The 24016-nt window shown below is 41.7% G+C and overlaps 1 protein-coding gene across 10 annotated transcripts in view; it reads right to left on the minus strand.

Moving 5' to 3' along the window:
• The window catches only part of RBM39 (RNA binding motif protein 39), a 38640-nt gene extending 16694 nt beyond the window's left edge, over nucleotides 1-21946 (minus strand). For 2 of the 10 annotated variants that reach the window (XM_016947105.4, XM_003316883.6), the window contains exons 1-9: nucleotides 21471-21946; nucleotides 20375-20438; nucleotides 18562-18611; nucleotides 11503-11697; nucleotides 9031-9096; nucleotides 8881-8934; nucleotides 4607-4724; nucleotides 4138-4290; nucleotides 1278-1415 (exon numbers count right to left, since the gene is read on the minus strand). In XM_016947105.4, the coding sequence (XP_016802594.1) occupies nucleotides 1278-1415; nucleotides 4138-4290; nucleotides 4607-4724; nucleotides 8881-8934; nucleotides 9031-9096; nucleotides 11503-11697; nucleotides 18562-18611; nucleotides 20375-20425 (825 nt within the window). In that variant the 5' untranslated portion in view covers nucleotides 20426-20438; nucleotides 21471-21946. Of the gene's footprint in view, nucleotides 1-1277; nucleotides 1416-4137; nucleotides 4291-4606; nucleotides 4725-8880; nucleotides 8935-9030; nucleotides 9097-11502; nucleotides 11698-13771; nucleotides 14672-18561; nucleotides 18612-20075; nucleotides 20149-20374; nucleotides 20439-21470 lie in introns of those variants that run through there. The other 8 variants (XM_016947107.4, XM_016947106.4, XM_063802861.1 and 5 more) reach the window with 7 other exon arrangements.
• Between the last annotated feature and the right edge of the window lie 2070 nt (nucleotides 21947-24016).

Below are 24016 nucleotides of genomic sequence, written 5' to 3' on the forward strand. Positions count from 1 at the left end.
TCCATGTTACTGATAGAAAAGTCAATGGAGGCCAGGTCCAGTGGCTCACACCTGTAATCCCAGCCCTTTAGGAGGCCGAAGCAGATCACCTGAGGTCAGGAGTATGAGACCAACTTGGCCAACATGGTAAAGCCCTGTCTCTTAAAAAAAAAAAAAAAAAACATTAGTCGAGCATGATGGCAGGCACCTGTAAACCCAACTACTCGGGAGGCTAAAGCAAGAGAATCGCTTGAACACAGAGAGGAGGAGTTTGCAGCGAGGCGAGATTGTGCCACTGCACTCCAGCCTGGGCAGCAGAATAAGACTCTGTCTCAAAAAGTCAATGGAGAAAGTACCAGAGTGGATCAGAAGTGGGTCACATACTGTTAGGCAGAACAGCCTTGCCAGAGGGGCATTCACCCACTGAAGATTTCAACAGACAGAAAAAGGGCAAATCTAATCAGGCTACCAAGGCCTGGAACTGAGCACATAACCAGGGAGACAGAGTAAAGTCTTTTTAAAGTTAAGAGTCTTGCCAGGCTGGAGTGCAGTGGTGCCATCTCAGCTCACTGCAACCTCTGCCTCCTATATTCAAGGAAGAAATTCTGCTGCCTTGGCCTCCCGAGTAGCTGGGAACACAGAGACGCACCACCACGCCCAGCTAATTTTTGTATTTTTAACAGAGACGTGGTTTTACCATGTTGGCCAGGATGGTCTTGATCTCATAATCCGCCCACCTCGGCCTCCCTCCCAAAATGCTGGGGTTACAGGTGTGAGCCACCGCACCCGGCCAACAGAGAAGAATCTTAAGATATTCAACTTTCTTTTAAAAACAATCTTTTAAAAAAAATCCTACTAAAAAATAATAGTCTTCGTATGATTTAACAATTTTCTTTCTTTTGACACAGGATCACACTGTTACCCAAGGTGGAGTGAAGTGGCATAATCATGGCTCACTGCAACCTTGAAATCCTGGGCTAATGTCATCCTCCTGCCTCAGCACCCCAAGTAGCTGGGATTACAGGCATGAGCCACCATGCCCAGCCAATGTGGACTTTTTATTAACTCTAATACCCATTATGCATTTCACATGGCATTATGAATAACAGTAACATTCTCTTAAGAATCTATCAAGTGACCTATTTTAATCTATGTTGTCACAGAAATTTTTATAAAACCAGCCCTTATCCTCTTAATATTAATCTCACAGAAAGATAACAAAGCAAGACATACAGAAATTATGTAGTTATACTCAGATCAACAACCTACTGAAGATTCATTGAAGAACCTGGACTTACTCTTCCAAAAGGCTCAAAGATCCCACGAAGCATATCTTCAGTTATGTTGAAGTGTAATGAGCCCACATAAAGCCTCATAGGTCCAGCACTTCCCTTTTGTAAATTGTTTGCCATTGCTGCAGCTCTGTTTTTTTCTGCCTAGAAGACAAAATACACGTCACACAGAGATAACACACAGCAGTTTAAAGACATACACCTTCCATTTGCATAACAACTAATGTTAAAGTTTAGAGTGATAAAAATACTACCCTACGTAAGTCAGATACTACATATCAACTTAATAGGAGGCATCTAGAATATGCAAAATTCAGAAAGAGGAGGTAGATAACGTTTTACCAAGGGCCTGCAGGAAATTAGGGAGTTACAGCTTCAAGAGTACAGTTTTTGGCTGGGCACGATGGCTCACACCTGTAATCCCAGCACTTTAGTAGGCTAAAGCAGCCAGATCACGACGTCAAGAGATCGAGACCATACTGGCTAACACAGTGAAACACCATCTCTACCAAATATAGAAAAAATTAGCCGGGTGCGGTGGTGGGCACCTGTAGTCCCAGCTACTCAGGAGGCTGAGGCAGGAGAATGGCATGAACCCAGGAGGCAGAGCTTGCAGTGAGATGAGATCACACCACTGCACTCCAGCCTGGGTGACAGAGTGAGACTCAGTCTCAAAAAAAAAAAAAAAAAAAAAAAAAAAAAAAAATTTAAAAAAAGAGTTTATTTAGAGGTTTTTTTTTTTTTTTTTTTTTTGAGACAGAGTCTCACACTATGTTGCCCAAGCTGGTCTTGAACTCCTAAACTTAAGTGATCATCCTTCCTTCTCATCCACTAGAGACTGCCAGGGACTACAGCACACCCCACATCACACCCTGCTTATTTTAGAATGTTTTCAGAGCATATGCCAGTCACATATAAAGTAAGCAGGCTGGCCGGGCGCAGTGTCTCACGCCTGTAATCCTAGCACTTTGGGAGGCCGAGGCGGACGGATCACGAGGTCAGGAGATCAAGACCATCCTGGTTAACACAGTGAAACCCCGTCTCTACTAAAAATACAAAAAAATTAGCCGGGCGTGGTGGCAGGCACCTGTAGTCGCGGCTGCTTGGGAGACTGAGGCAGGAGAATGGCGTGAACCCGGGAGACGGAGCTTGCAGTGAGCTAAGATCGCCCCACTGCACTACAGCCTGGGCGACAGAGCGAGACTCCGTCTCAAGAAAAAAAAAAAAAAAAAAAAAAAAAGTAAGCAGGCTACATTTCACACCTAAAATGAATCATGAACCTACATTCTTGACAACAATCTTAAGATGCATTCTGATACCACAAATACTAAATACAGAGAAAAATGCTTCCTGGAATTGTTAGACAAAACCAACATTCACTAAAATACTCTTGAGATTGGTATAACCGAACGTAGTTGTGATAAAATAAGGTGTATATGCCATAACAAAAAACTGTACCACCAAGCAAACATTTTGAGTCAGCTGTCATCCCTCCATAACCAACATCGCCTCAAAAAAAAAAAAAAAAAAAAAGAAAAAGAAAAGTTGTCCATTTGCATTCTAACACAGGCTTCTCTTGTAACAAACTAGAGTATATTGGATAGTACTGCTCTACAACAGGTTGTTGCATGAATTAAAAACCTCACTTAATATGCTACTTCTCAGCCCTGGGTCCCGCCAATGCACACCCAGCCACTAAGTTTGTCTTCCAACATAGGAAATAATTTGAGTAACTCTTTTTTTCTTTTTGAGACACAGTCTTGGTTCTTGTCGCCCAGGCTGCAGTGCAATGGCGTGATCTTGCCTCACTGCAACCTCTGCCTCCTGGGTTTAAGCAATTCTCCTGCCTCGGTCTCCTGAGTAGCTGGGATTACAAGTGCCTGACACCATGCCCAGCTAATTTTTGCATTTTAGTAGAGACAAGGTTTCACCATGTTGGCCAGGCTGGTCTCGAACTCCTGACCTCAGGTGATCCGCCCGCCTCGACCTCCCAAAGTGCTGGGATTACAGGCATGAGCCATCGCGCCCAGCCAAAATACTAAAATATTAAATGCTGTCAAAGTGCTGTGCGGCTCAAGTGATCCTAACACTTCAGGAGGCCCAGGCCAGAGGATCACTTGAGCATGACAGTTTGAAACCAGCCTGAGCAACATGGCAAGACCCTGTTTCTTAAAAAAATTTTAAAATTAGCTGGGAGTGGTGGCACGCACCTGTAGACCTAGCTACTCAGGAGACTGGGGAGAAAAGACTGCTTGAGCCCAGCAGGTCAAGGCTACAGTGAGCTGTGATTATCTCACTGAACTCCAGCCTGGCAACAGAAGTGAGACCCTATCTCAAAAACAAGGCCAGGTGTGGTGGCTCACAACTATAATCTCAGCACTTTGGAAGGCTGGGGCAGGTGGATCACCTGAGGTCAGGAGTTCAATACTAGCCTGGCCAACATGATGAAACCCCATCTCTACTAAAAACACAAAAAGTAGCCGAACGTGGTGGCAGGCTCCTGTAATCCCAGCTATTCAGGAGGCTGAGGCAGGAGAATCGCTTGAACCCGGGAGGTGGAGGTTGCAGTGAGCAGCGATCATGCCATTGCACTCCAGCCTGGTGACAGAGAGAGACTCCACCTCAAAAACAAAACAAAAAAAAGGCAAAATCATTACATTTCAAACACAAGGAGAAACGACAGGACGACAGTCTTGAGAAAACTATATCAATGTTCATAAACGCAAAGTTAAAAAAAAAAAAAGGTCCTGAAAACATCCGACTCAACGTAATGAGCAGCAGTCACAGAACACAACAGCACTATACCATGCAACAGGAGGCTTTCAACACCATCAATAATCAAACTCTTAACCAACAAAAAAATTACCTGTGATGCCTGTACTATGATTGGCACGCCTAAAACTCGTTGGCCAGTTAATCCTATTGCTAGAGGCACTGAGCTAACATCGACGAACTCCACATAAGCAATTCCTTTGGAACGTCTTGAATTTCTGTCAGAAATCATCCTCACATCTCGCACCTAGAAAGAAAACACAGTTGTTTGTGCAACCATCCATTGTAACACATGTAGAATTATTTCAAGAGACATTGTTGAAGGATGAAGGTATTTTTAAAAATTTAATTAAAAAAGTAAATCTGTAGGACAATTCCTATATCCTATCTTTATCTTTGAACAAATTTGTAGTAACATTTTATCAACTCCAATACTATAAGAGGCAAAATGGAAACATTACCACAAACAAATACTGCTACTAAATCAAATGAAGTATTTGATGTTTACATGTTTTCTCTTGCAATTTCTACCTACTTGACCTTCCTAAACAGGTTAAGATTACCTTTCCTACTGTAGAGAAAAACTCTTCCAAATCCCTTGGTCGAATTCTTGCCGCCAGCTGCATACAGAAGACTGTCCTTGCATCTCTTTCCTCAGGAGTTAAATTATCAATAGGTTCTCTAATAGGAGTAAAACATATAAAATTAATTTCATAACAGATTTTAAAATAATTTTTATCTTTTTTATTTCTTCATATAGTTCAACAGGTTTTCAGGTACAGGTGGGTTTTGGTTACATAGATGAGTTCTTTAATGGTGAATTCTGAGATTTTAGTGTACCTGTCACCTGAGCAGTATATACTGTACCCTCACACTCCTTTCCCAACTCCACAACAATATTTTCATCTTTAGAAACCAGGTCTTGCTATGCTGCACAAGTTGGTCTTGAACTACTGAGCTCAAGCAATCCTTTTGCCCTAAACTCCCCCATAGCTACGGCATTTCACCACGTTAACTAGTCTGGTCTCCAACTCCTGACCTCAGATGATCCACCTGCCTTGGCCTCCCAAAGTGGTGGGATAACAGGTGTGAGCCACTACGCCTGGCCTAAAATAATTCTCAAACATGTTCAGTAAACAGAGTAAGCTGTGAAACTGGTTTGTCATAATTCCCAAACCCATTTTCTATTTTTTTTTTTTTTTTTTTTTCAGAGGAAGTCTTGCTCTTGTCCCCCAGGCTTGGAGTGCAACGGCGCCATCTTGGCTCACTGCAACCTCCGCCTCCCTGAGTTCAAGCAATTCTGCTGCCTCAGCCTCCTGAGTAGCTGGGACTACAGGCGCCTGCCACCACACCCAGCTAATTTTTGTATTTTAAGTAGAGATGTGGTTTCACCATGTTGGCCAGGCTGGTCTCGAACTTCTGACCTCAGGTGATGTGCCCGCCTCGGCCTCCCAAAGTGCTGGGATTACAGGCATGAGGCACCGCACCCGGCCAACCCAAGCCCATTTTCAGTAAGATCTATTGACAAAAAATGTGCATAAAACTATTCAATGTAACTCAATTCCTTCTAAAAACTAAGGTTTACTGTTTCTTGTAATCACATCTTACATGGCATTAGCACAGAAGTCTACTGGCCTTACCATCTCAAAAAAAGTAATTTTTCTTTCTTTTTTTGTTTTTGAGATGGAGTCTCACTGTCACTCAGGCTGGAGTGCAGTGGCGCAATCTCGGCTCACTGCAACCTCCACCTCCAGGGTTCAAGCAATTCTTCTGCCTCAGCCTCCCGAGTAGCTGGGACTACAGGTGTGTGCCACCATGCCTGGCTAATTTTCTGTATTTTTAGTAGACATGGGATTCCACTGTGTTAGCCAGGATGGTCTTCATCTCCTGATCTCGTGATCCACCCGCCTCGGCCTCCAAAAGTACTCGGATTGTAGGCGTCAGCCACCACGCCTGGCCCAAAAAGGGTAATTTTTCTAAAACAAGGGTCAACCAGAAGCCTGACAGTTTAATCATAGCCATAAAACATATCACCAGACCAATCACAAATGCCAGACTGATCCAAAATCAGTGTAATGGATGATTCTTTATAACACAACCATGTAATTGTAAAGTCAAATTAAGTTTGACAATCACAAATGGCAAACTTGAAGTGAAACCCCAAATGATTCTACAAATTCTACTTTACAAATTTAGATACAGTGTCTATTAACATCATCTCTGTTACAAAATATCAATTAAGGTTGTAAGTCATCCTTTAAGATGTAAGCCTAAACACGCTCTTTTCCATTTTTTGGACACTCTCAGGATGTACGGGGGTTGGGGTGGTCGCTCCACCTGTAAGATTTGTCACAAAAGTTTTTTTTCTTTTTGGAAACGCAGTCTAGCTCTGTCACCCAGGCTGGAGTGCAGTGGTGTGATCTTGGCTCATCACAACCTCCATCTCATGGGTTCAAGCAATTCTCCTGCCTCTCTTCCCGAGTAACTGGGATTACACGCACGCGCCACTACATCCGGCTATTTTTGTACTTTTAGTAGAGATGGGGTTTCACCATGTTGGTCAGGCTGGTCTTGATATCCTGACCTTATTGTTACAGGCATGAGCCACCACGCCAGGCACAAAAGCTTTTAAGGCCGGGAGTAGCGTGCAGATTGCTTGGCCCTGGATTTTCAGACCAACTGAGCAACATGGCAAAACATTGTCTCTACAAAAAAAAAAATATAAAAATTAGCAGGGCATGGTGGCTGCACCTATAGTCCCAGCTACTCGGGAGGCTAACCTGGGTGGGATTGCTTATGACCAGCCATTAGAAACTGCAGTGAGACATGATTGCATCACTGCACTATAGCCTGGGTGACAAAGAGAAACCCTACCTCAAAAAATAAAAAATAAAAATAAAAATGCAAATGCTTTCTAGCCGGGGGTCTCAAAAAAAAAAACACCCACAATGCTACCACCTGACAAAATATTCCTTGAACCGAAATCGTAGACTGAACAAATACAGTTCCCTTTTTTTTTTTGTGGACAGTCTTGCTCTGTCACCAGGCTGGAGAGCAGTGGCGCAATCTCAGCTTACTGCAACCCTCGCCTCCTGGGTTCAAGTGATTCTCTTGCCTCAGCATCCCAAGTAGCTGGGACTACAGGTGCACACCACCATGCCCAGCTAATTTTTGTATTTTTTTTTTTTTTTTTTGAGACAGAGTTTCTCTCTTGTTGCCCAGGCTGGAGTGCAATGGCGCGATCTTGGCTCACTGCAACCTCCACCTCTCGGGTTCAAGCGATTCTCCTGCCTCAGCCTCCCGAGTAGCTGGGATGACAGGTGCACACCACCACGCCCAGCTAATTTTTTGTATTTTTTAGTACAGACAGGGTTTCACCATGGCCAGGCTGGTCTTGAACTTCTGACCTCAGGTGATCCGCCTGCCTCGGCCTTCCAGAGTGCTGGGATTACAGGCGTGAGCCACCACCACGCCTGGCCTAATTTTTGTAGTTTTAGTAGAGGCAGGGTTTCACCATGTTAGCCAGGCTGGTCTCGATCTCCTGACCTTGTGGATCCACCCACCTCAGTCTCCCAAAGTGCTGGGATTACCCGCGTGAGCCACCGGGCCTGGCCTACAATTCTTATTTTTAAGAGTAAAATAATCCATGGAAGCTTCATTGAAGAACCTAGGAGTAACAATTCAAATCACTAAGACTTTTGAGATGAAATAGTTTTCCTCAGGACAGCCAAATAGTAAAACTTACTGTTACAACTACTTCTCCACATGAGGCTATTTCAAATAACTCATTATTTATTAATTCCAAAGTTAAGTGTAAAGTTTGATATAACTGCTACGTTGCCAACACAAAGAAACATTTAACACGAATAAGCTAATTACCCGATTTGATCATTACACTGTATACATGTATCAAAACGTAACTGTATTACCCATATACATAATCATTACATGTCCATTAAAAATAATAAATGCAAAAAGTTTATTTTAATTAAAATAGGAAAATAAGATTACATTAAAATAACTTCAGGCTGGGAGTGGTGGCTCCTGCCTGTAATCCCAGCACTTTGGGAGGCTGAGGAGGGCAGATCATGAGCTCAGGAGTTCAAGACCATCCTGACCAACATGGTGAAACCCCGTCTCTACTTAAAATACAAAAATTTGCCGGGCATTGTGGCACATGTCTGTACTCCCAGCTACTCGGGAGGCTGAGGCAGGAGAATCACTTGAACCCAGGAGGCAGAGGTTGCAGTGAGCCGAGATCCCACCACTGCACTCCAGCCTGGGTGACAGAGGGAGACTCCATCTCATAAATAAATAACTTTTGTGGCCGGGTGTGTTGGCTCACACCTGCAATCCTACCACTTTGAGAGGCCAAGGTGGGTGGACCATCTGAGGTCCGGAGCTCAACACTAGGCTAGCCAACATGGTGAAATCCCATCGCTACTAAAATAAAAAAATAGCGAGGCATGGTGGTGCATGCCTGTAATCCCAGCTACTTGGAGGGCTGAGGTAGAAGAATTGCTTGAACCCAGGAGACGGAGGTTGCAGTAAGCCAAGACTGCACTACTGCACTCCACCCTGGGTGACTGAGTGAGACTCTGTCTCAAAATAAATAAATAAATAAATAAATATATAACTGTTGCTTTAATTATATGAAATTAAAGTGAAAACTACTGAAAACTCAGTAGAAATTCACTTGACTTTAAAGTACTGGAAGTGCAAAAGAAAGCAAAAGCAAGATTTAATATGGTCCAAATTACTAAATATCATCAAATTTAACAGTACCATAAGCTGCAAAAGCTTTTTAAGAGCTAAAGGCTTTAAAGAAGTAAACTACCTCACAGGGCTCTTGTCTTTTCTGAATGGACTTTTGCTTCGGGAACGTCGTCTGCTGCAAAGTTAAAAAGTTTCAGAAGTTATCCAAACAAGTACAGCATGTTAGTTCCTTGAAAAACAATTTAAACAATTCAGAAGTATGTTTAAAAACCTTAATTTGATGCTATGAGGCAACCCAATCTTTCCTCGGATGGCACTGTTAAATTTTGGTCCGGAGCTAAAAAGGAAACACAAAATTACACTAGTTACAGGTTTAGGGTCTTGCTAAGATCGCATTCATGCGCTCTCCAGCAAGACTAACATTGTTTAGGCTACTGGCTTTTCCACCTCAGTTATGAAGAGGAAACAAAAATACTTGTCTCTTAACTTTATTCCCAGGCAAGCTGCCCTTGTATTTATCCATCCTGGACCACTGAGAGGTGCCAAGACCAAAGGTTACAGCCTCAAAATTTTTAGATTCTGAAAATGCACACACCCATTTTCAGACTTTAGATATCTTTGTAAGCTACATATATATATACAGTCTTGAGAATTAAAAAAAACACACACACACACACACACACATATAAAAAATAAATCCCTCTGAACTTCCCTCACACCAGCAGTAACTATGGTTAACAATTTGGTGTGTATCTTTGCAGATCCTCTCTTGGGAATCTATGTGTGTACATGTACATATACAATTTTCATATACGTCTTCTTTTTGAAAGACTTCTTTTAAAAACTAAAGTGAATTCTTTAGTCATGCAACTTAGGTATTTCCCCATTCACCTGTAACTCTTAAGACAGCATGACACCACTTAACACTACATACTTCAGTTGTTTGTTGCAAAAATATTCCATCGTGAACATGTGAAGGTAATTTACCAATTCTCTAGAAAAATTTTGTGAGGACTTGTCAGGACTAACAGTGTTTTCACAAAGATCATAAAGGTAATTATTCTGTAGTAACAGTTTTTGTGACTTTTTAAAGACCAGGCTAACTTAAAGGGACTAGCCAGTTGTCCATTAGTGCTCATCCCGCTAACTTATTCCAGAAGAACAGCGAAATAAATAAATACATAGTGGCCTGTGATCCACACATTTGAATTAGTTTTCATGAACACTATGCCTACCTACAACATGCAAGTATTTCCAAATAAAACACTTTATATTAACTTGACCCTTTGCAATTCAGACTAATGCTGATGACTGAGAATCATTTGCTGGATGTATTAGTTCTCAAGTAATCAGTTATAAGCTATTTTCTTTCCCCTTTAATTATAAAATATTCTGAGAGTTACAGCCTCAAACCCAACATTAAGAACTAAGTAATTTTTTATTAAAGTTAAGCCATGATCCCAGCAAACAAAGTATCCATCACTCAAAGGAATTAAGCTAATTCCTTTCCCCTTATTTAGTTCATCCTGGTAAAAAGATTTAACATAATCCCATTTTAAAAATGCTCAGAATCTTGATAAATGGGACAAAAGCAGAGAATTTCCTAATGTTGTACAGCATTCGAAATTAAAATAGCATTGTGGTCCCATTTTCAGCTATTAAAAAGTTAATGAAATAAGCAGCTTGGAGGAAACCAGCATCACGGAGTTTAATTCTTTTTATTTTAAAGATAAAAGAGCCAGAATCGGAATTCATGTAATGCCAAAACATTTCATGAATCCATTGAGCACTTTACATTTTCTTCTCATTCATTACTCATTAATAGCTTATCTGAAACTTATTATCTCCTTAAAAGGTTAGAAAACAAATGCTTAGCTTAGGGGGTTAAGTATCTTGCCCAAGTGATTCGGGTCTGTTTGTCTTTGAATTCCATCCTTAACCATTCAAATCTTAGAAGTTAGAAGGGTTATTTTTAATATATCCCAGAGTTTACAGCACTGTGTTTATTAAGAGGAATTAACCTCATAAAGCATTAAAGATTGCTAGATGCAATCCTTAGAATTGTAGGTGGTTAATATAGTTATTTAATAACCATAATAAATTTGTTTCCAACTTTAAATATCCACATCCAAATTTCTAGTGATCTAATCTTCAAAACACTTTTAGTTTGGAATACCTTTTACTATTATTAACAAACCTTAAATACAGATGAGCCCAAAAAAGGATCTTTATCAATGAGCATACACAACAAATTCACAACTGGCCTGACATTTCAGCTGAAAACAGCCACGGTGACAAAGACTTTTTATTTACTGTTAACTAATTATACATGTGTAACTTAGTATTCATCAGAACTTTACAATTTTAAGTAAATATGTATTTAGCAAATACTGTAACAGCCCAGACACTTGTTAAGCTTTCTTAAGTATTTGGGCACTACAATGTCATCTTTTTCAAGCACTCTAGTGCTTTCAACCAGTTGGCGTTGATTGGCATACGATTTAGAAACTCTGATAGTTTAACAGAAAATAGTCAGTATGCCTAGTAAAAGCAAATTTTTACTTATTTGTCTATGCACTGTATTTTCACTTTACTAGTATTCAATGCCAATATCCTTAATTCAATACTTTTTAACCAATCATTAAAAAAATAAAATTTCACAATTCAAATCACTCAAGTTAAACTGCCATCTGAATACCCAGAGAATAACCCTCAAACCAAAATCATAACTATAGTTACATACTAAGGACTTCTGTAGCGGCCTCTAAATCTTCGATCTCGACTTCTTGAGCGGCTCCGTCGCCTCTCCTTGCTTCTACTTCGCTTTCTTTCACGGCTTTTGCTCTTTTTCCTTTCTCTGTCTCTACTTCGCTTCCGTTCCTTACTTTTGCTTCTCTTTCGTTCATGACTACGACTTCTGCTCTTGCTTTTTTTCCTCCTGAGAAGAAAAAAACTCGCCATTATCATGCTGGCTTAAGAACCCACCAAAATATACTACACCTTTTATGGCCAGAATCATTTTTTTATCCTTTCATAAATTTCTTTGGCTAGTTTTACTATGATACAATGGTACATAATCATACTTAAAAAAAAAAATCCTGTAATCTCAGCACTTTGGTAGGCCGAGGCAGGCAGATCATAAGGTCAGGAGTTCAAGACCAGTCTGGCCAATGTAGTGAAACCCCGTCCCTCATAAAAATACAAAAATTAGCCGGGCATAGTACCGTGTGCCTGTAGTCCCAGCTACTTGGGAGGCTAAGGCAGGAGATTTGCTCAAACCCGGGAAGTGGAGGTTGCAGTGAGCCAAGATCCCGCCACTGGTACTCCAGCCTGGGCGACAGAGTAAGACTCTGTCTAAAAAAATTGCTACGTATAGTAAACAATATCCCTTTTACCTTATATTAACATTACTGAAAATCAGCAGACAAGACATTATTTGAAAGACACCATCCTCTAAGAGTAGAACTGCAATTATCTCCTGAGAGTTAGCTATAGCTTTAACAAGCAACAGGGCTTGTTGGCAAATACAAATCAAAATGTGAACCTTTAAATAGTTTGTCATACAACAGGCCAACAAAAGCATTACTGTAATCCGCAAAATAAATTAATAAAACAAACTTACAATAGAATATTTTCACATTCAAGTACTAGTACTGGTTCATTTATAAAAATTTTCATCAAATATAGTAATTTACCATTAAGTCAATTTTGCCCCCATTTACATATGGAAATATTTAACACGTTCAAAGGGTCACATAGACATCAACATTTTGGTTTTCATGGGCAAAACCGTAATGACAAAGGACAATAAGAACTAATGCAGGCCAGTGCAGTGGCTCACGCCTGTAATCCCAACCCTTTGGGAGGCTGAGGCAGGCAGATCACTTGAGGTCAGAAGTTTGAGACCAGCCCGGCCAACACGGTGAAATCCCCTCTCTACCAAAAATACAAAAATTAGCCAGGCCTGATGGTGCATGCCGGTAATCACAGCTACTTGGGAGGCTGAAGCAAGAGAATTGCTTGAACCCGGGAGGTGGAGGTTGCAGCGAGCTGAGACCATGCCATTGCACTCCAGCCTGGGCAAAAAGAGCAAAACTCCATCTCAAAAAAAAAAAAAAAAAAACCCAACTCCAAGCTCGGTGGCTCACACCTGTAATCTCAGCACTTTGGTCCTGTAATCTCAGCACTTTGGGAGGCTGAGGAAGGCAGGTCACCTGAGGTCAGGAGTTCAAGACCAGCCTAGTAGACATGGTGAAAACCCATCTCTACTAAAAAATGCAAAAAGTAGTGGGTCGTGGTGGCACAGGCCTGTAGTTCCAGCTACTGTGAAGGCTGAGGCAGGAGAATCGCTTGAACCTGGGAGGCGGAGGTTGGAGTGAGCCGAAATCATGCCACTGTACTCCAGCCTGAGCAACAGAGCAAGACTGTCTCCAAAAAAAAAGAAAAAGAAAAAGAAAAAGAACTAACGCATTAAAATACATTTTGACATTCCTAGACTTTAATGTGACCATTTCAAATACTTCCTAAAGTTACAATGAATACACCAGAAAATGGAGTATGCCATTTTTAAGCCAGTTTATAGAAACCTGTGGGATGCAATCAAAACCAATGATCAACTTGACCTTCACAGACCTTTTTAAAATCTCTAACTAAAAACCAGAAAAGCCAAACATATCTTTCTGCTCACTTCCGTAGTCTTCACAGTATACCACCCATTCATAATTAAATCTTATAATCTATACCTCTGTGTCATCACCCAAATTTTAGAGGTGCCTTCAGATATTTCAATATAAATTGAAAGACATTTCAAAATCAGTTTATTCCACTAAAATGTCTATTTGTAGTGGCTTAATGATTAAACATTTTGACAATTCTGTATCATTATCTGGATATGTAATTGTTTATTCCTTATCAAAGCAAAGTTACATATCACAAGAGCAACTGAGGTCTGCCTCAGAGAACCTGTAAGCAGGTCATCTTTAGAGTGCATTGAAAATAGAAAATGAAGACACCCACCTTCTGGAATCTTGAAACCCACACTCCAATCACAAGGAGATGTAGAGCTTTCCAAGGAGGCAGAAAGTTTGTCTAAAATTTCAAGATAATCCACCTGACTGTCAGAAATGTATATGCTAGGTAGCACATGACAGAAAATTAGGCTACACTCATTATTTATATGGAACTCATCAAAGCCATGCCCAGATGGGCAATAGGTAACACTCCAATTTTGTTGCCTAAGAAACCTAACACTATCTCTGTGACACTATTCCAACTATAGAACTCTGAGATTTCTAAAACCAAAAGTCCTAAATATATTCAATTAGGGGACAAGGTAAAAAGTAACTCCATCCCCCTCAAAAACAAAGTTTTTGTTGTGCTCTAGATGGGCTATAGCAAGAGAGGCAACCAACCTATTTACCTCTCATAGGACCCAAAACTTATTCTGCCAAAAGAAAATACTTGAAAATTGGAGAGCTAATTTTAACTTAAGGTCTTCTAGGACTTTTTGTAAACAAGTCCTCACCCACATCTGAAGGCAACCCCAGGCAGGTAAAAAGACAGCAACATACTAAGACATTCAGAAAATACAATCTTTTGCATAAAAGCCCAGAGAAAACTATAAGGATGCAAGAAACCAGTATATTTCCAGCTTCAAAGAGCATTTATTACATTAACTAAAGAAGGGTTATCGAAATCCACACTAATAGTCAAATCCTGTTACAACTTAAAAGGGACTTTCCAAAGTCTTTAATGGCAGTGAAATTTTGTACTGAACATCACTGAAGTAAATGGTCCACTGGGCTGGGCCTTTGGACTTTTTGGTTATATGGCCTCTGCAGTAAAGGTGTTTTGCTATAACTGGATTTGACCTCTTCCATGTAAGAAGATCTAAATTTTTAATGCAAAGTATTCTGGAAAATAAGAAAAAAAATAGAAAAGTCATTTATTCCAAAATTTATAGATAATCCACACCACAGTAGCCAATATATTTCAACTGTGTCATTTTAATGTTATCTTTTATTGAGTAATTCTCTAAAGAGCTTAACGGAATGGACGCTGATTTAGACTTTGCAAAACTGGTTACTTTAACAAATAATATTCCCACGAGGGCAAGCTCAAGCACTTAGGATGCATACCTTGACATATGCAAAAACTCAGGTTTACAGCTCTTCAGAAAATAGGTTGACAACCAGTCTGTGTCACAATAAACTTTGTTCCTTTTACTATTCTAGGATACTATGAAGTGTATGTTAAGAATCAGAATTATACAATTAAAAAAATTTATACTCAGTCAACTGTTTCTCAGAACATGCCATTTTTCTACTACCTAACAAACTATAGCTCCATGTGGCTTTTAAGACAATGAAGTTTTAGAATGAAAAATGCAACACGGCACTTTCCTTTGGTTAAGAAATTTAATTTAGTACTAAAGGTTTAAAGCAGAGTGTTCTGTATGTTTTATATCTATTCCTAAATACAAAAATTTTCTTCCAGGTAACTTTAAAATTAATTTGAAACATAAAGTTCCTTCAGAAAATCAAGAGTCCTGATTGAACAAGGGAATCATTTATTTATCACCTATAATTGACGAGAAGTCTGACTGGAAAGTATTTTAAGATTACCAAAGTGTTTTGAAAGGATCTTCCCTTAGACAATCTCATGGTTAAAGAAAATTGTCCATTCTTCTATTTAGTCCTGTGGTTCTCTACATTAGACAAAGGCCACCGAATATCACACATGGAGAACTTGATGCTCAGCTTCCTTGTAAAAGCTTGTAGCCTTAATCAGCTTATACACAGGATAAAAACAAGTAGACACCGGAGATGACCTTAGTGGCAAAAAGCGACATGAGAGAATGGTACAGTAACGAAGGTCTGTACCCAAAAGTGTACGTTCTTATCCTTCTGGCACTTGAAGCGAAATCTTTAGCCACTCGGCCTGACACCTAAATTGGATAATTTATGTCAACTTATATGGATACACCTTCCTGGGTTTTCTTTTGATTAGAGAATTGCAAAACAAAAACATTAGGAAACCATTACTGTGGCAGAAAGTCTAAAACCAGATGACATAAACCATACCTCTGGTTGGCTGCCTCAGATCCCACATCAAGACTAAACCCAACCTGATCCCCACAATTTCTTGTGATTGGTGAGGAACTATAAATGACTCCCATCCAAGCTTATACCAGAAAAAAGGAGCACATTTTCTACAAATTATATCATTTTTAATCCATTACCACATTATTTTAGGGGAACTACAAGAAAAAAAAAATAGTGGCTTAACAAGCCCTGAATAACATTATATATTTTCTCATCTGTTTTATGAAATTTTATCAACCTACCTAACACAGTTGTAGTGAGAATGACTGACATCCTTACTATGAAGCATTTAGGGATCTTAGGAGGAAAAGAGCCAAAAAGAAATCAAATAAATGGCTATTTTTCTCTTGTTTTTCATTAACATAAGGTCGTAAGTATGACAGATTTTTATGTTTGTTTGAGACAGAGTCTCGCTCTGTCTCCAGGGTGGAGTACAATGGCACAATCTTAGCTCACTACAACCTCTGCCTCCCAGGTTCAAGCGATTCTCCTGCCTCAGCCTCCCGAGAGTAGCTGGGACTACAGGCGTGCACCACCACGCCCAGCTAATTTTTGTATTTTTAGTAGAGACGGAGTTTCACCACGTTGGCCAGGATGGTCTCGATCTCCTGACCTTGTGATCCACCCGCCTGAGCCTCCCAAAGTGCTGGGATTACACGTGTGAGCCACCACGCCAAGCCCAGATTTTTTTTTAAGACGGAGTCTCAGTTGGGTCCATGTCTCACGCCTGTAATCCCAGCACTTTGGGAAGCCAAGGCGGGCGGATCATGAGGTCAAGAGATGGAGACCATCCTGGCCAACATCGTGAAACCCTGTCTCTACTAAAAACACAAAAATCGGCTGGGCACGATGGCTCGCTCACGCCTGTAATCCCAGCACTTTAGGAGGCCAAGGCAGGTGGATCACGAGGTCAGGAGTTGAAGACCAGCCTGGCCAGGATGGTGAATCCCCATCTCTACCAAAAGTACAAAAATTAGCCAGGTGCGGTGGCAGGCACCTGTAATCCCAGCTGCTCGGGAGGCTGAGGCGGAAGAATCGCTTAAGCCCGGGTGGCAGAGGTTGCAGTGAGCCAAGACTGCGCCACTGCACTCCGGCCTGGGCAACAGACTGAAACTCCATCTCAAAAAAAAAAAAAAATTAGCCAGGCATGGTGGCGGGCACCTGTAATCCCAGCTACTCGGGAGGCTGAGGCAGGAGAACTGCCTGAACCCAGGAGGCAGAGGTTGCTGTGAGCTGAGATCACGTCATGGTGCTCCAGCCTGGGTGACAAAAACGAAACTCTGTCAAAGAAAAAATAAAGACAGAGGCTGGGCACGGTGGCTCACACCTGTAATCCCAGCACTTTGGGAGGCCAAGGCAGGCGGATCACAAGGTCAATCCTGGCTAACACAGTGAAACCCTGTCTCTACTAAAATTACAAAAAATTAGCCAGGTGTGGTGGCAGGCGCCTGTAGTCCCTGCTACTTGGGAGGCTGAGGCAGGAGAATAGCGTGAACCCAGGAGGCGGAGCTTGCAGTGAGCAGAGATCACACCACTGCACTCCAGCCTGGGCAACAGAGCAAGACTCCGTGTCAAAAAAAAAAAAAGGCCAGGCGCAGTGGCTCACACCTGTAATCCCAACACTTTGGGAGGCCACGGCAGGAGGATCATGAGAGGTCAGGAGATGGAGACCATTCTGGCTAACACGGTGAAACTCCCTCTCTACTAAAAATACAAAAAAAATTAGCCAGGCGTGATGGCGCGAGCCTGTAGTCCCAGCTAATCGGAGGCTGAGGCAGGGGAATCACTTGAATCTGGGAGGCGGTGGTTGCAGTGAGCCGTGATAGAACCACTCACTGCACCCCAGCCTGGGCGACACTGCCAGACTCCATGTCAAAAGAAAAAAAAAAAAAAAAAAAAATCAAAGAATCACTTGAACCCAGGAGGCGGAGGTTGCAGTGAGCCCAGACTGCGCCACTGCACTCCAGCCTGGGCTACAGAGCGAGACTCCATCTCACAAGAAAAGAAAAAAAAAAAGTGGATCTCATCATATCTGTTACCTAAGACTTTTCGTACACTGTTTTCTGTACTAGTCTATAGTAGAGTTCTATTGAGTCACTCATCTTACCCAAATAAAGTGTACAGATATAATATTCATAATTTCCAAAATCCCCACCCTGTTAAGTCTAGAGTTTAAAAGGCCTAAGATAATGAAAGCCACCTTTAGAAGTACTTAAGTACTCTGTTGCATCACTTCCAAAAGGGCCTCTGAGCAGCAAGTTGCAGAAATAATTCACAGCTTTGACTCCTTCGGCAATTTAGGGCAAACAATACTTTCCATGGCCTAGTTATCACCTAATTTAACTCTTTCTACCTTTTAAGATCAATGGATATATAACAGTTTTATCAGTAAGATAACCAAATATCAAACCAAAGTTAACAAATTTAAAACAAGACAACCTCTAATACAGAACTTGTCACCAGATTGTCATGATGGACTTGGAGGGGAAGGTATCTGAAACTATATTCTGAAATCTAAGCAAAAAAATCCACAGTTCCTCAAAGAGTTTGTCTCAAAAGGCAAAGAACCAATTTTCTAAAAGCAGCAAAGAAAAGCTTCAGAAGAGAATTTTGTATACTTTAGCCACAGGAACACAACTTAAGGTCTAAAACCACAAAAAAGCTCACCACCCTCCCCCAAGCCCCTTCTTAAAACTCACTTTTTGCTACGTTCTTCATGGCCGTTGGCACTGCTCAACTTGTTCTCATCCTAAGCAGGGTTGATAGAAGAACATCATGAGGACGAAGTGGTAACATTTCAAGTTGTCAAAGGGTAAAGGGAACAGGAATAAGAAAATACAAAACAATTTTAAAACTAATTATTTACTTATAGTTTAACATGGAAGGCTATAAAAAAATTTAGATGGGTATGTGTTTAACCACTTTGTTGCTTACATTTAAGTCATCAAGATACAAAAATAAAAAAATTTTCCATATTAACATGTTAAATTTTACTTTCTTATATAGTTTAGATATTAAGTTATCCAGATTTACAATGTTGAAGTGGTTAAATATAATTTCCATAAAACATGAAGTCCTGTTTTGAGTTTTATTCCATGTGCTATGGTCCCTTTGGTCAGTACCATGGCTCTATTTCTGCCTAAGCCCCAAGTGGCCATGCTAGCAGCCAGCCACTATCGATTTCCTGTGACCGATGCCATTCCTGAGATCTTCGCCCATTTCCGTTGGAGGGTTGGGACTGTAAGAGCTTGATGCCACCTCTGTCACACATCTCGCCCTGAAGCAAACAGGGATTCACACTGCTTTAGTAATGTTGACTCCCAAGAACCCAAGAAAGTCAATTAATAATCCACCAAGTCCAGCCTAAACATTTCCTACTTCCATACCTGTTTACATGGAATTACATCCATGTTAAAAAAAACTAAGACACAAGAATCTTAACATTAAAACAGAAAGTAGCTCTTCAAGAGTCTAAGCATTACAAAATTACATACACTATTTAAATCTATCAAGAATTCATCCAAATTGGTACCACATGGTCGTGCTATACAATCCAAAACAAACGTATTATTTTTAAAAGGTTTAGTGAAATGTTTAAAGTTTGATTACATCAGCTATAGGAGTAAAGTGCTAACTTACAAAGCTTACAGTTTGTGACACCAGTGATAATGCATGCATACTGCTATTTTCACCACCAACTGGTGAAACAATGAAAAGACAGTTTACTTTTACTGAGATACCGAAATGAGTCAAAGACTATATTAGCCAATATAATTCCTTTGTTTTTAGTGTGAAATACTATGGTAGGGCCTAATTAAAAATAAAAACAATATGGAGAACAGTAAAACAGTCATCAAGTGACTCTAAGCTGTGATACTGCCTCTTGTATTTTTTTTTTTAATTTCTATTCAGGGATCCAAGAATTTTAGTAATTATTAACTGAGCAGCAGATTGCCACTGGACTGTTTTAAGATTTACTATCACCAGTCTTACATAGATACATAAATTTTAAAATCTCACCCATTTCTTCTTATAAGACTATTAGAAGATTTAACTTGCCACAGACTGGTTATGCTTTGTTATTCTTGGACCCCTGCTTTTTCCCAAACCACTACATTCACCTTTTTGCTATACCAAACTGGAGGTGGTAATTCTTAGTTGAGTCATTTTACCTAGGGGACCACGGTACAGCGATAAGTCACTCAATTACTACCTTATGATTGACAGTTCACACTGGAATCAAAGGTGAATTCATGGGAGTAGAGGTGAGATATCGTTAGGCAAGTCTACAAAGAGAGATAGATGGGCATTTATTCATCACGCTGAAGTGAAACTACTGCACAATATTATTACATCAATAGCAAATATTTACTTTTGTAAGTTACACGTAATGCATCTCTGATAAGATAAATCAAGAGGGCTCCGGGGAGGTTAGTTTACATTTCAGCAGTAGTTTCGTGAATAATGCTAAATTAAGAAATATATAAACCTCACTGACATGTTTTTTCTCACCTTCTTGTAAGGAGCCTCAAGCATTGCTTCAATATCAATATCGTCTGCCATCTTCTCTAAACGCCTAGGAAAAGAACAAGACAATTTCTTGAGTAAACATTTTTTTGACAATGTGAAACAAGTTTCAGTCTTGTTGCCTATATCGTCTAACATTTTCTCTAAACGCCTAGGAAAAGAACAAGACGATTCCGTGAGTAAACATTTTTCTTTTTTTTTTTGAGACGGAGTTTCGCTCTAGTTGCCCAGGCTGAAGTGCAGTAGCGCGATCTCGGCTCACTGCAAGCTCCGCCTCCCAGGTTCCAGCGATCCTCCTACCTCACCTCCCGAATAGCTGGGATCACAGGCGCCTGCCACCACGCCCGGCTAATTTTTGTATTTTTGGTAGAGACGGGGTTTCACCATGTTGATGAGGTTGGTCTCGAACTCCTAACCTCAAGTGATCCGCCTGCCTCTGCCTCCCAAACTGCTGGGATTACAGGCGTGAGCCACCGCGCCCGGCCTGGTTTTTCAAATCGACTGAATTTTTCTCAGCCGACACACTCGAAAAGTTAAGAAAAACCTCCAAAAGCCCTACAATTAATGACTAAAGTGACACGCACTTTAACCAGGTTTGGCTTACGTAAGTAAATCCAAAACGCCTCTTACACGAAACACACGAAAATAAAGACTTCAGTATCCAATATTTAAAACTGCTGTCAACTCCAAAAACAGAAACTGGGAGACCCGAACGAGAGCGCCTCTTTCCGGGCAAAAACCCGCGCTGCCATTTTAGGGGCAAAGGGAAACTCCCTCCATTGGGAGGGGTTATGAGCCAAGGCAGCGTTCAACTGGCGCCATGTTGGGAGGTCGCGGCCGGCCCAGGCCTCGAAGGAGACAGGTCACCATTCTACCGCGGCCTCTCGGGGGTCCCTACCGCCCCAAGAATCCAGACTATACCCGACTGGAAAATAAGGGCGCGGTCACTGAAACAGGGCCGATTTCTCGAAAACCACCCCCCACCCCGGTCGCTAAAGACCGCCAAAAGCGCCCCTCAGCCCAAAATGGAGCCAAACCTCGAGAAAGCTGAGATAATACGCGGGTCCGCAACGCCCCGTACCTGTTCCGGCCTTCGGGCGCCTGTGGTGCTCGTGTTCGGGAAGAGATTGCTGCTGCTGCTGCTGCTGCTGCCGCCGCCGCCGCCGCTTCTGTTGCTACTGTGAAGCCCCTAGGCCCAGGCCGCGGAACCGCCCAGCCCGAATATCGGGTTGCAAGGACGGCTAGGCCCGAGAGAATCTAAAAAAAACAATGGAATTAGAGAAGCCCACGCGGGAGAGCAGGACGGCGGCTTCGGCAGCTCAGGATCCACCCCTGCGACAGCGTCGACAAGCTCCCTGAAATGGCGGCCGCTGCTTCCCTGTACTCACATTCACCAGCACACATACACACACACAAACACACGGGGCCTCACAGAGCCCTCAGCACGGGCTCTCGCGAGAAGCTGCCCCAAGCTCCAAATCTGAGCGGCCGAAGTATCGCGAGACCTAAGTATGGCTCCGGCGACCGTAGCCCAATCTCGCGCAATGATTGCGCCACAGATATTCCCATCCCCCATTCAGCGAGGCGCCTTTCACTCCCCCTCCGCGTAAGCACCCAAATCTCGCGAGACAGAGCGGGTCTCTAGGGCAAAGACAGTTGGTAGGCTGCCTGTCAATCTTTCAGAGAGCTCCTCGCTGAGTGGAGCTCAGCGGTCACCTCCCCCTCGTGGCGCCTCCTCACGGCCATCTGACGATTCCTTCGGCACAGCCGATCGCCCCCGCTCCGGCCTCCCACACAGATGGCTGTCAAGGTCGCCATAAGGCAACCTAGTCCTTATGGCGATAGGATAAAACGGCCATATTCAGATTATCCGCTGAGGGTGGAGAGGAAGTGGAAAAGTGTATCAGAAGGCCAGAAGAAGAGATCTTTAGGGGTAGGGGGAGAGGGGGAGATAATAAAAATAGATTTCCCTGTCATTTGGAGCCAATGGCGCGGCCTCCACTGTCGAGCTTTGAAACAACCTTGGAAATAGTGGAGAAAAGCAAAAAAAAGGTGGAAAAAATAAATTCTTGCTTCCCTTGGCATGGGATCAGTTTTGTGCCCCGAATTTAATCAGCTCTTGTGTCAGGGTTGCTACCGTTCCTTCAAAAATGTTCCCCTTCCTGAATATTACTGAACGATTTGGTGAAAAAATAAGACACCCCCCCCAACAACAAAAAAAAGGCCCCCTTCCCCCTGGGACCTGGCTCCTCTCCCCTGAAGTCTTCTAGATGCCAGGTAATTAGAGTATGAATTAGCCATTTGTTCTTTGGTCAGTACTGTGTGAAGTTTCTTCCTAGATGCTGGGAAAAAAAACTGGAAAGAAGTCTTCAAAGCAAAAATCTTACCCTCTAATCTTAACAGTCTAATGATTGAGGGCAGAAAAGATTGGAAATGAGACGCCTTGATTAGTGTAACTAGCTGCTGCAACACTGTGTGACCTTGGACAAGCAAATTAACCTCTCAGAGGGGATCTTTCATTTCCTGATTTAAAAGAGGACGTGCTTAGTAGCTAGTCTAAGCTACTTGAGACTGAGGAAGGCAGGTAATGCTCAGTACTGAATTTTAAGAGGTTAGCAGGGCATGTCTGCCCAAGTGGACCCTCAGTAAATTAATGAATGAAGGCTCAGAAGGGCTATAGTGAAGATTAAATGATATAATGTCTGTAAAACGCCTGGCAAATATTTGATCTTCAAAACAGCTAACTTCTGTTTCTGCTAAACAAAATTATTTAGAGGAAATACAGATGTTAAGTGGTTTTGCCTCTCAGGTTAACTTTACACACAGGTTAGGATTTATCTTAGAGGATTATTAATAACAGTTATTTTGTAGTTAGAATACTCCCTTAATCCTTTTTCTGAAAATTCAGATCCTCTTTTTATTTTATTTCTGAGACAGTCTCGCTCTGGAGGCAGGGCGCAGTGGCTCATGCATCTAATCCCAGCACTTTGGGAGGCCGATGCGGGTGGACCGCCTGAGGTCAGGAGTTCAAGACCTGACCAACATGGCGAAACCCTGTCTCTACTAAAAATAAAAAAAAAAACTAGGTGGCAGGCGCCTGCAATTCCCAGCTACTCGGGAGGCTGAGGCAGGAGAATCACTTGAACCTGGGAGGCAGAGGTTGCAGTGAGCTGAGATCATGCCATTGCACTCCAGCCTGGGTGACAGAGATCGAGACTCCATCTCAAAAAAAAAAGAAAGAAAAAGAAAAGAAAACCGTCACAGGAAATTGAAGCATAATATGTCAGAAATAAAGCAAGCTAAACTTTGCTATCTCTTCCTGCCCCTCGGTAATTCCAGTATTATGATTTGTGCAAAATGAAAGCGTGAAGATGGCACTTGGTTTTTCTTGTTTGTTTAGGAACATGACATGACAGAATTTGACCTTAACCGCTAGACTTCTTGTTTGGGAAGAGGAAGGATTTAAGCTCTAAGTCGCTTGATGATTTAAGGTCCCTTAAATAGTTTTCTGCTCAAGGACCATCAGAGGCAATATGGCAACTTAGCAGATCATCAAGAAAAGCCGTTTGGAAAAATCAAGTTTCTGAAACAAGTATTTTTTATGTTTAAAAGAAAATATCCCCAGGC

Source organism: Pan troglodytes, chromosome 21, assembly GCF_028858775.2.
Source record: "Pan troglodytes isolate AG18354 chromosome 21, NHGRI_mPanTro3-v2.0_pri, whole genome shotgun sequence".
In the NCBI taxonomy this organism is placed as follows: Eukaryota; Metazoa; Chordata; class Mammalia; order Primates; family Hominidae; genus Pan; species Pan troglodytes.